The 11,839-nt window shown below is 38.2% G+C and overlaps 1 protein-coding gene across 5 annotated transcripts in view; it reads left to right on the top strand.

Annotated features, from left to right (window-relative positions):
- Positions 1–11,839, top strand: part of LOC113229605 (F-actin-monooxygenase Mical) — a 37,709-nt gene that overhangs the window by 5,162 nt on the left and 20,708 nt on the right. For all 5 annotated transcript variants that reach the window (XM_026463378.1, XM_026463303.1, XM_026463490.1 and 2 more), the window contains exons 2-12: positions 1,044–1,220; positions 1,562–1,729; positions 1,991–2,075; positions 2,659–2,846; positions 4,070–4,240; positions 7,214–7,411; positions 7,695–7,899; positions 8,796–8,972; positions 10,627–10,800; positions 11,213–11,349; positions 11,628–11,697. In XM_026463378.1, coding sequence (XP_026319163.1) covers positions 1,044–1,220; positions 1,562–1,729; positions 1,991–2,075; positions 2,659–2,846; positions 4,070–4,240; positions 7,214–7,411; positions 7,695–7,899; positions 8,796–8,972; positions 10,627–10,800; positions 11,213–11,349; positions 11,628–11,697 — 1,750 coding nt within the window. The remainder of the gene's footprint in view (positions 1–1,043; positions 1,221–1,561; positions 1,730–1,990; positions 2,076–2,658; positions 2,847–4,069; positions 4,241–7,213; positions 7,412–7,694; positions 7,900–8,795; positions 8,973–10,626; positions 10,801–11,212; positions 11,350–11,627; positions 11,698–11,839) is intronic.

Raw genomic sequence — 11,839 nt, 5'->3', positions numbered from 1 at the left:
CAAGTGTATTCATAGCATCCTTATTAAACGATACAGTCATATCATTTTTCTTTTCCCTTTTCCGAATTTCATTTTTATGCTACCTATAACTTTCTCCGTTTTAAAGACAAGTCAAAAAAGAACCTTGTCAGTGTCTGAAACGCTAAACGCTAACTCAAAAAGGCAAGAAAAAAAGAAATTACGAGTATCAAATAAAAAATGGTATTACTTTTTCGTTTAATTATGATGCTTTGAATACACTTGCACCACATACATTTAAAAAAAAATGAAAGTACATAGCTGATGGTGCATGCTTGTTTGGTGCTTTTGTAGTTTACTTTTTTTTGTCTATTACTACTATTACATGTGTCTGGGAAAATCTTTTTTTCAACAATTGCCCTAACCTATGGAATATTACTTTTAACACTAATTAATTAGTTTTTTTTTACCATTTTTGTTACACATGTTCTCCTTCATTATTCAGTCTATTATTATTTCTTCGCATTGTTTGAGAAAAGCTCTAAATATACGTCGGCAGGAACGGGGATTATCTGACTCGTACAGTACAACTCATTCTCGCCAGGCAATCCCTGTCTTCCCAGCGTCTGTAATATTAATGTAATTTATTTGACATAAAAATTTGTTGTAACATTTCCTATTATCTTTGTGATTACGAAGAAACCCTTTGCAAGTCTTGCGTTGTCTACCTTTGCAATCCCGCCTTAATTAATTACACACATATAATAATTTGCACGTCTTTAGCTTGGCGAGTTTTCTGTAAAAGTTATAATGCAAGTGTTATTTGACCTCTGGCGATAGCGTTAAGCTGAGCGTTGAGCGGTGTTTACAAGTTCGTTTGTTTACGACGATGTTTTTGTATTTACTATTGCGAGTGCGTTTGATAGTTATTGTTGATATTATCAAAATTCTAAACTGTTGGTTTTGATTTGGGCGTTTTGTTAGGTCTCACGAAGTTTTGTTTATTTACTTTGGTACTCACTTTTTACTTTGGTACTTGTGGTGCACGCATGCATAATGTGATATTATTTTGTTTCTATCAATAGACGAAGCTGGCAAGTTCATGGAAGGCTCAAGCACTGTTCAAAAAATTTGACGCGCGCGCGAATCACAAGGTGTACAGCAAAGGGCGCGCGAGCACAGGGAGCAAAGTTCTTATCATTGGAGCCGGACCCTGCGGATTGCGAGCTGCTATTGAGTGCCAGTTGCTAGGTGCCAAAGTGGTAAGATATTCTAAACAGTCGTGCATTTTCCAGCAGTACTCAGTAATTTTACCAGACTTTGTCTCTGTGAGTTTTTGAGGGGAGCCAAAATAGGTGTCTAGCAACCCGCTTGGTTACAACATTAAATTAAGTGGATCCCCCCTGGAGTCTGGTACTCGAGAAAGCGTTGTAGTCTAACCAGATATCCCTCGCACAAACTACCTCTACTTTGATGAGGTAACACGTTAATTTTACGGGCTAATAATTCGAGAGAGAATTCCCGAGTTGTGAGTGTTTATGTTTCCCGAAAATTAGTAAAATATATAGAAGACTTGTTAGTAAAATAAAATAATTTTTTTCAGGTGGTAATAGAGAAGCGCGACCGTATGTCGCGAAACAACGTACTGCACCTGTGGCCGTTCGTGATCCAGGATCTGCGCGCGCTCGGCGCCAAGAAGTTCTTCGGCAAGTTTTGCGCCGGCGCCATTGATCATATCAGCATCAGGCAGTTGCAATGCATACTGCTCAAGGTGAGATATACTACTGTGGAGTAAAACACAAGTATATAATACTGTCTGTGGAGTAAAATCACCTTATACGTTGCTTTAACGATAAGGTACAACATTGTGAGAAAACTTGCTATTGTTTGGAAGATCCTTTCGAAGCTTCTCATACAAGATGAAGGGCTGTTAGGTATCAACTTACAAATGACGCCTTAATTTACTTAAATAATTAATTACTGTGCCCTAACATCACGGTATAACGGTTGATTCCGTACATTCTGTTTCTAGGTGGCGCTACTGCTCGGCGTTGAGTTCCACGAAGGCGTTAGTTTCGAAGAATTATTAGAGCCAACTATCGCAGAAAATGGTGAAAGTATGTATTGATATAAATTACTATATTCTATCATATTCTATCAAAGTTTAATATTAAAAAAAATAATAAGGCAACGCCTGATTTGTCAAAGTCAAATAATCATTTATTCCAAAGGTAAAATTATTACACTTGAAAACGTCATTTTTTAAGTTACTGCTCGTTTACTACGCTAACCTCCCTGAGAAGAACGAGCAACAAACTCTAGGGATTGCTCTTTTCAAATAAACTTATATGCTATGGAATACACTTTGAATCGTAATTGTGGGGAATCAAGACTGATTTTGTTTTACCATACACTTTATCTAACAATTACTGGTCAATTTTGTAACATGACTTTTCAATTAAAATTCTTTTTATGTAAGTTTTAAACTTAGGTAATGATAATCTTAATATATACTCCGGAATCTTATTGTTAATATGTATACAGTTCCCCATAAAAGAATCGTTTACCTTAGTTAAACGAAATCGTGGTACCATGAGTTTGGGCTTGGTTCTAAGGTTAATATCTTCTTTCGTAATGAAATTATGTATATTTTTACGCGCATACAAAATATTTCATTAAATGTACTGTCTATGGTGTCAGCGCTAGGTTGGCGCGCGCGCGTACTGCCTTCCGAGCATCCAGTGTCGCAGTATGAGTTCGACGTCCTGCTGGGTGCGGATGGCAAGCGCAACACGCTACAGGGGTTCAAGCGAAACGAGTTTCGTGGCAAGCTCGCGATGGCCATCACCGCCAACTTCATCAATCGACACACCGAGCAGGAGGCATCGGTTAGTAGCTACGTCTCTTAATTTTTTTCTTCAGCTCAAAGAATTAAAACTTGTGGTTACCATGAACGGACCACTGATGCTTTTAAGTTCGTTACAATTCGTAGCCAAGGCTTTAGATTTGTAATATGTAAGAAGAAGCATAATGCGTTTGCAAAGTTATTTAGAAATGGTGTTGCGTTTTTTGTTTAACTTGCCCTATTTGAATTTGAACGCGTGGTCGTCTTCGGTTTGTGGAATCCCTTAGGAAGAATTATACATAGTATCAAATGCATTAAGTTTCTTTATTGCTCTTTTGTACGGAGTCACCTTGAGTACGCTTCACAGGTCTGGAATCCATGCTATGAAACCTATAAGGCTCGGTTGGAGGCAATTTATCAGAGATTTTTACGTTATCTGGACTACAAAACTAAACAATTTTCATCAGATTATGAGCATAGGTGTACTAGGTACAATAGGTGTACCATTATTTGTCGCTTCGTATACGTCGAGACAGGAGTGACGTCAGTTTTCTGATGAGGATCGCCAACGGTAATTTTGATTGTCCAGAATTGTTGTCACACATAAACCTGCGCACAAACTTGTTGCATTACAGAATATGTCGACCACCTCTGCAAGTGCCGTTTGCGAGCACTAATTATAGGCAAAATACGTACATGGTGCGTGCTTTGAGACTTTCTAACAATGCGACAGTAAATCATTCGGGGTTTGATTTGTTTTGTTCAAGCATAGACACAGTCAGGCGAGAAATGACCAAACGTCACTTTGCCACATCACGTGATTGGCGATGAATACACTGGTTTGTTCGTTTAATTCTTAGACTTTTTTTTACCAACCTCTAAGGTTTAATTGTATATTAATAGTAATTTTTATTATTATTATTTATATATTTTATTTTTTTAATTTATTGACTGCGTTCTTATAGATTTACTAGACTTTATATTGTTTCATGTTGGTGGAAATTCGTAAATGGCATTGGATTACTCATATTTAAGTATACTATAATTGTATTATTTGTCCGTGAATTTTCCTAAAATGTATAAATAAATAAATAGAGTTGTCATCCTCATTGAAGTTTCAATGGGGTATCTTGTGAGCTGATAATGAGAGACGCTGTGTGAGGATGATCCAAAAAATGGACTATAGTGGACTTAGTGCTCCAGCAGCTCTGGCCTGGCGGGGCCATTGTATGTTTTTTTCACTCTCACGTGTGTAAATCTCAACAGGTGCCTGAGATCAGCGGCGTGGCGTTCATATTCAACCAGAAGTTTTTCAAAGAGCTATATGAGGTGACGGGCATCGATCTCGAAAACATCGTGTATTACAAAGATGATACGCATTATTTCGTCATGACAGCCAAGAAGCACAGCTTACTTTATAAAGGTGTCCTGTTACAGGTCAGTCAATGAATAATAATATTTTCATCACACTTGTTTGTAAACAGTACCATGACATGCAAGCAAAGTCGACCGTAATACCCTAAATTATGCTGTAAGTGTCGCAGCCGTGGGTTAGAGTAGCGAGAGGTACTTTTCAAAGAGAAACGAGGAAAATAATCATAAATAAAACATTACTGCGTGCATTCGGCTATAAAATTGGTCTAGAACAACCGCCATGTTCATTTTACCACAAAGCTCTATTATTTTGAGACAATTCTAAATGCAGTATTAGATAGTTCGAAATACAAATTATGCTGCCTGTTACATTGTCCACGTCATTATGCCCGAATTATGACTTTTTCATTACATTATCGCAAAATCCGTAAATGTCGTGTTGTGTAGCGATATTTATTCATACTACAAATAAATTATCGTTGTATCAATTTCGTCGCAAATGTAACGCAATACGAAAAACATTGTATGTAGCAACGGCGGTAAAAATTACAAACCTCGAATCACCTCAGCCTACGGCTTCGGGCTCCTTAGCTCTCGTTAGTAATTGTTTACTTATCTACCGTTGTTTACCGCCCTTAATACATAATGTACTATTTCCTTTGTGCATTTTCGTTTGTACCAATTTCGAATATGAACATGTCTAAATTGTTATTTAATAGTCAGTCGGACCTTCCAAGGCATTAGCGACGGCTCTACAACGGCCTGGCACACTAAGTATGAGGTTGTCAATTGTTGCCTGTTTAATAAGACACTAGACAGATGTGAAAAAAGGTCTTATTCCGTGTGTGAATTTTGGGGAAGATTACCTAAATGCTTATCTCCTGAAACTCAAATAATCTTTTCACTTCTCATGCTCTTAAAGTTCGTATTTATGCTGGGTGTAGGCTGCATAAAAAAGGATTTTATGCTCAACCATCACATGAAATATGTGTAATTGTTCTAATTTTACATTCAATTTTAATTAAATAATCGTACATTTGTAACATTGCTGTTTAATTTCCTCGCAATCGAAGTGAAAAGCAGAGTGTTTATAACTCGTTCATAAAACCCATTTTACCCTCGACTTAAGTATCCCTCGCCTGAGGGTCGGGTGGATATACTTGTCTCGGGTGAGATGACGCGTTTTACAATCTACTATTATTTCATAGGTAAGCAAATTACACTTGAAATCGTAATAAAGCAAATATAGCCATAAAGCAAGCATTAAGCAAATACCATGCATGCTCGATAGGATTGAGATCGGGCGACTGAGCAGGCTACTACGTGACATCGTACTCGCGGAACACATTCATCACCAGTCTTGCATTATTTTGCATAAACATGTACTCTGAGCAGAGCTGCTGTCGGTGGGGGAGTACCATGGGTTGTACAACTTCGTCGCAGTATCGTTCCGCATTCAAATTGCCTTTTATCCAAACGAGATTAGTTTTTCCACCCAAACGATTTTTAGCCCACATAATTATCGTTCCGTTTTGGTATGAATGAATTTCCTGAAAATTCTGGAGTCGATTCCTGCGGCCAGGAACTCGCCAAACTCGCACTCTTCTTAAATGGGAATGAAAACCGACACGAGAGTTGTCTGAAAAAGGCACACGCGCCCACTGAGTTTGTCCAGTGCAAATGTGCGTTAGCCCACCATAAACGACGTCCTCGATTTCCACGTCGTAGAGCTGGAACTCTTAGCTGTCCCCGTGCATGAAGATGGACTTCATGTAATCTTCTGGCAGTTTAGTCACTAACGACAAGTTGGTGCAGGAATCGGAGGACCATTGGACAAGGAGTCTTTCTACTAGTTGTAGAGCTTCAATATGGAGCTATCTCCAAAAACAATCTTGTCTCTGGTTAGTGATCCTGTATCTTCCTCGGTGACGTTCGGCTATATCTCCTGTAGCTCTGCAGCGTGCTCTTAATTGGCAAATTACGCTTGGTTGCGAGTTAACAGCGGCTGCAACATCACGCTGATTGCGTCCAGTTTCCAGCGTACCGTCAGCTCTAAACATTTCTTTCCGCGTTAAATGACGACGTGACATGACGCTCAAAATCACAAAAATTTACGCAAACAACGATAAATTCTTTAACGCAAGAAAAACAAACGTTGCTTTAATTCTAAAACGAATGACGCGTGCGATGACCCACGTTGTACTGGCGTGTGCACATACAAGCCACGCTTCTATGATTGTGTGCACATACAAGCCACGCTTCTATGATTGTGTGGAGTTACACACTTGTCGTATTATGCCATGGTAAAAGTCATTACTTCAGGTTTCTAGAGAGAGGATAATTCATAAGTTAGTGTATTTAAACAAGACAATTGAGCTCCATTTTGCCTTATTAAGCCCCCGTAGCATGCCGCTGCGGTAAAGCTATTTTTTCCACATTTAAGTGTCAAATTTGAGTGATAATACCTCAATTTTAAAATTGTATTATAACAGCTAACATGGCACCGTGATGTCACATTTTTGTCGCATCGCGAGCGCCTCGACCAATTGTAATCGCAGTGCCAAGCATGGTCGGCATGGTATTTTATAAACGTAAAAATTGAGCGCGGCAAACGAGATAAAAAGAAATAATAAAAACTAACATCAATTTGTTAGTATAATATAAATTATTGAAAAAGATGAAGAGAACATTTTTATGAGAGTATTTAGAAATACGTAAATCATAACTAATTTAATGTAAAATATGTAAAAGCTGAAGCTACAAAAACCCGGCAATGTTTGTTTCGCGTGTATACATGCAATTTCACATCGTTATCCTTGTTCTTCAAAATGTATGACAATAGCTCATTATCAAATAAATAAAGAACGAATGACTAGTGCGGTATCTTACAGATTCAGTATTCGCAATAAAAAAAAAATCGCAACATAGCTTTATCAACTGAAATAAATATGTCACGGGGAGGTTCATCGCACATTGCATGTGATATACTGCTATGCTACTTCCACAGATATTGTAATACTAAAGATATCTCAACAGGACTACGCCGAAGTGTCACGGTTGTTAAGTGTCGAGAATGTGGATCGCGGTGCGTTAATGCGATACGCCCAGGAAGCAGCGCGGTTCTCGACCGACGCGCGGCTGCCGCTGCGGGACTTTGCATTGAATCACTACGGTGAGCCCGACGTCGCTCTCTTCGACTTCACATCGATGTACGCCGCTGAAAATGCTAGTATGGTTAGTTGGCTATCATTACATTTCTTTCAAAAAACTATTATCCACGACTCCCACCGCTAGCACTGTTCGAGCAGTTAATGCTATGGCAATGTAGGGTCCTTGAAGATTTTGTCTTTTTCATTCTCATAATAAAATGTAAATTTTAATAATATAAATCGGTTATAATATACCCGTCACAAGTGAAATCAAAGGTGTATTGAATTACAAAAGACCAAGTGTTAAACTAAGCGTTCTTCCAAGGTTATTATATCAATGTTGTTATTTAATAAATGATTTTCGTCAGGTATACGAGCGTCTAGGTAGACGTCTTCTCTGCGAGTTAGTGGGCGACAGTTTGCTGGAGCCCTTCTGGCCGACCGGATCAGGGTGCGCGCGGGGGTTCCTCTCCGCACTGGACGCAGCATGGGCCGTGCGGTCCTTCGGCAGCAGCCCCGCACCGCACCCGCTTAACGTTATCGCTGAACGAGAGTCCATCTACAGACTCCTAGGTCAGAGATACTTTGCTTATAACCAGTGGTCGGAAAAAGGTGTTCCACCTACTATTATGTAGATACACGTATAGTTATAGTTACAAGGAGCGATATAGAGTTGTTAAAAGTACCAGATCGACTGTGAACCGGCAATTGGTGAAGAAAAAAAATGTTTGCGTCATTTATATAGCATCTGATTTATTACATAAAATACGTAGTTTTAAAATATTTTTATTACACATACACTCCGTATTTTTATTCAATAAACCAGATGCTATATAAATGACGCAAACAATTATTTGTTCATCGTGTAAAGTTATCAAAATTGAGATAGTACCGGTTGCCAGTTCACAGTCGAAATATTAATCAATTACTTTTTTCGAATTCCGGATTAGAATGGTCTCTAATTCTCCTTACTGTTTTATTATCTGCTTTCGTTAAAGGTCAATTATGTACTGCATTTTTAATTACTTTAAAATCCAACTTCGAGTTTCTAGGTAATAAGTTTTATCCTGCGATGCAGTAAACGCATTTCCGGAAATCCGAAATTCGAAAAAAGGAATTTATTAATATTTGGGGGTTTTAACAACTTTATATCACTCCTTGTAGCTGTATCTGTACAAGAACACCTTTTTCCGACCTTATAACCTTTGATTCCACATACAGAGACAATGACTTGGTGACAAAAATATTGACTCTTAAGTTCTCAAGGTAAAGGTTTTAGAATTTTTGTAGTCGGCCTTTACGTTATATATAATATTACGTATTTTTCCTTATATAAAGAATATTTATCACAAAAATGACAATAGTTGACTTCGTGTATACATTAACAAATCTAAATATTAATTTACTTAGAACAATGATAGAAGAAGCTTTACTGTTGTATAATTAAACGAGGTCTATATCGTATTCAGCTCAAACGACGCCAGAGAACTTACACCGAGACTTCGGCGCGTACACGTTGGACCCGGGCACTCGCTACCCGAACCTGAACCGCGGCAAGGTTTCTCCGCACCAAGTTACCTCTTTTTACGACTCCGACGACCCTCTGCCGCTCGATGCCGCGCCTGCAGCGAGGAAACGTCGAAGAGGTTCGTTAGTTTTTTGAAAGTACAAGTTAATATGTAATTTTATTTAGAATTGTACGTTGATTACGGTGACGCGCGACATTGCTATTGCGTTTTGACTATTTAGCAGCCAGGCGCTTTGCAAATGAAGCTTAAATGAGTTTTTGCGTAAATATGGCTTCACAATGTGCATACATTGCTTTGTTAAAACGTATTCGTAGTGATGGTACCAATGATCGACATTTTAAGGGACATAGTGTGTTTTTAAATTTGAAATAACTTTTTGTTTTTCAACATATTATAATAATAATGATAATAACGCACACCCTCAACATTGCCTCGCGCTAGGGAAACCCTGTGTCGCGGGTGCCATTGACACACACATAGACAACCACAAATTACACCCAAACTCACGAGAGAAATAAATGTAGGCCATACAAATATTTCTCCCGGCCCGGGAATCGAACCTGGGACCTTTGTGTGGCAGTCGGGCGTGGTAGCCGTTCGACCATAGAGGCAGTATTAATAGTGAATAGTTTACTTAACAGATAAAACCTCATGGAAGACTATGCTGTAGTATGTTTCATAAAAAAGCTATTAGAATTATTACTAGAAAAGTGTAAATTGAAATTTCTCTAAATCTCCAGTAATGAAAACCAAAAATCCATTAATTAATTAACCAGTAATCGACACTCACCAATAATGAACACTCAGTAACTGACACTTACCAATAACAAACGTGTTATTATGATAGAAAATTTGTCCTAAATGTTGTTAGGAATTAATTTAAAAAAAGATGTCGCACAGTGGTGCTTGTCGGTCACTAGCGCCACCACCTTACTATCTAAAAGTTTCCAAACCGCTTGGGCTTGGTTTTAAAATTGCATCTCGTGTCCATGCTGCTCTATACAGCAACAAAATATTCAAAATCGAAAGACATGAAAGTATACTTTTCAAATTTGGTATCAGTAAGACTAAATAATCAGGAGTATTTATATAAACTCACCTGGCGACACGATGGACAGAATGATTTTGTAGTGCTCCAGTAGTCCTTTGTGTTTCTGTTAAGTTTTTAGTCCACCGCTATCAAAATTTGGAACCATAGCCTTTCGTAAAACTCGTTTTCGGAATATTGTGCAAACAACACGAGGCTAAAAACATAATTTCACATTACTACTGCATTGGTCAAAACTGTACCTCTAACGTTAAGATTTTATATCCGATTGATTGTTCTGAAAATATAAAGGAACCTATTCCAGGCTATTCAAATAATGACTTGTTTTCTTATCTCATTCTCACGAGGTCTTGTTTCAATTGCAATTAATAATACTATTATTTAATTTTATATAATCGTAACACGATTGTTTCTAAATATTATTTTTCTTTGTTATAATTTGCTTTGTGTCGACGAGTGATGCCTGTACTGGTTCTGGCAGAATACCAGCGCTGTAGTGCCGGTTGCTTGGCACTGTAGCATTATGCTGAGTCAGCGCCAGTGCAATGGGCATAACATACGGCATCGTGATGTAGGTGGGGGTAACTATTGTGGGTTCGCTTTATGTATTTTTGTGTGGATGTATATTGTGTGAATGTGTGGTGTTATGTTTGCTGTGTTATGTTCAGTGAGTAAAGAGTTTTGTTTACTTAAGAAAAGGTTAATCGAAGCAAATTTTTACAGAAGGCGAAGTATCAGAGGAGGCGTTGATCTCGTGGGTAGGATGGTCGGAAGCTGGTGTGCGCGCGGCAAGCGGCGCGGCGGCGCTCACTGCGCTTGTGCGCCGCTATCGCCCCGATCTACTTCCGCCTGGCACAGCGCCGCGGGCCGTTTACCACGTGCTACAACACGAGTTTGGTAAGTACGGTTTCTGATTTCTCGATTTCTTTTTTTCTCGAGCTTCAGGAATTCCCGAACCCGATTTCCCGGGTTTCTCGAGTTGTTCGAGATTTTTTTAAACCTTAAAAGTCAGCTTAGTCAACTATAGATACAATTAAAAACAAACACAATTTATAACAAAAACAATATGTTTTGTTTATTAATGAGATCAACGTTATTATTATTAAATCTTTGGGAACATTTATAAATAATCAATATTTGGCCTCATACTACGCGATGCACTAGGCGCCTGCGACTTCTAAAATGACTATTTTAAAAACCGCACGTTTAAATGGATACTAAACTGAAGAGCTGCGTCTTGTACCAAGGTGCACCTTAGCACTATTTTGCTGTTTGGTCTTGATTTATGGGCTTTATAACATCAAAACAGGCATAACGCCGATATCTTCGACGGGCACGTTGCGTGACGTGCCGGAGGCGAAGCTGCGCGCGTACCTAGCGCGCGTCTACGCCGCTTTCAAAGGCGAGGTGCCACACGTGCATCACGAGACTAACATGTTCGAACAGGTAGTCTTCCTTATATTATTATGTCTTGTCTTTAAATCTAAGACGTTTAAGTTATTTTTCAAACAATTTAAAAGTTACAATTTATATTTTAATAAATAGCGTTAATTTGTCAAGCTTAAGGCGTTTGTTTAAAAATCAAGATATAAATTTAACTGTGCTGTTCACTAAATCTTGGACGGAGATATTATTCATAGTTCTTGTTGTACCCTTAAAGGTAATAAAAACTAACATGTTTATTTCTTACGTTTCCTTTGAACACGTATTTTATTAAATTACAGATCAAACAAAGTCAGCAAAAAGAGAAACACAGTCGCAATCAGACAGAACACACGCTCTCCATGTATTCTAGTGAGTACTCTCCAAATTTGCAGCTACTTATATCATTCGCTTCTCTTGTTATACAATATAGAATAACTATAATATTATTGTAAAAGCACGCATCATCACAATGTTTGTTTGTGAATTCATCAGTGTTGATCACTTGAATAAT

Source organism: Hyposmocoma kahamanoa, unplaced genomic scaffold (assembly GCF_003589595.1).
Source record: "Hyposmocoma kahamanoa isolate Upper Pololo Valley unplaced genomic scaffold, ASM358959v1 100021, whole genome shotgun sequence".
In the NCBI taxonomy this organism is placed as follows: Eukaryota; Metazoa; Arthropoda; class Insecta; order Lepidoptera; family Cosmopterigidae; genus Hyposmocoma; species Hyposmocoma kahamanoa.
This window is presented reverse-complemented; position numbering and strand designations above follow the sequence as displayed.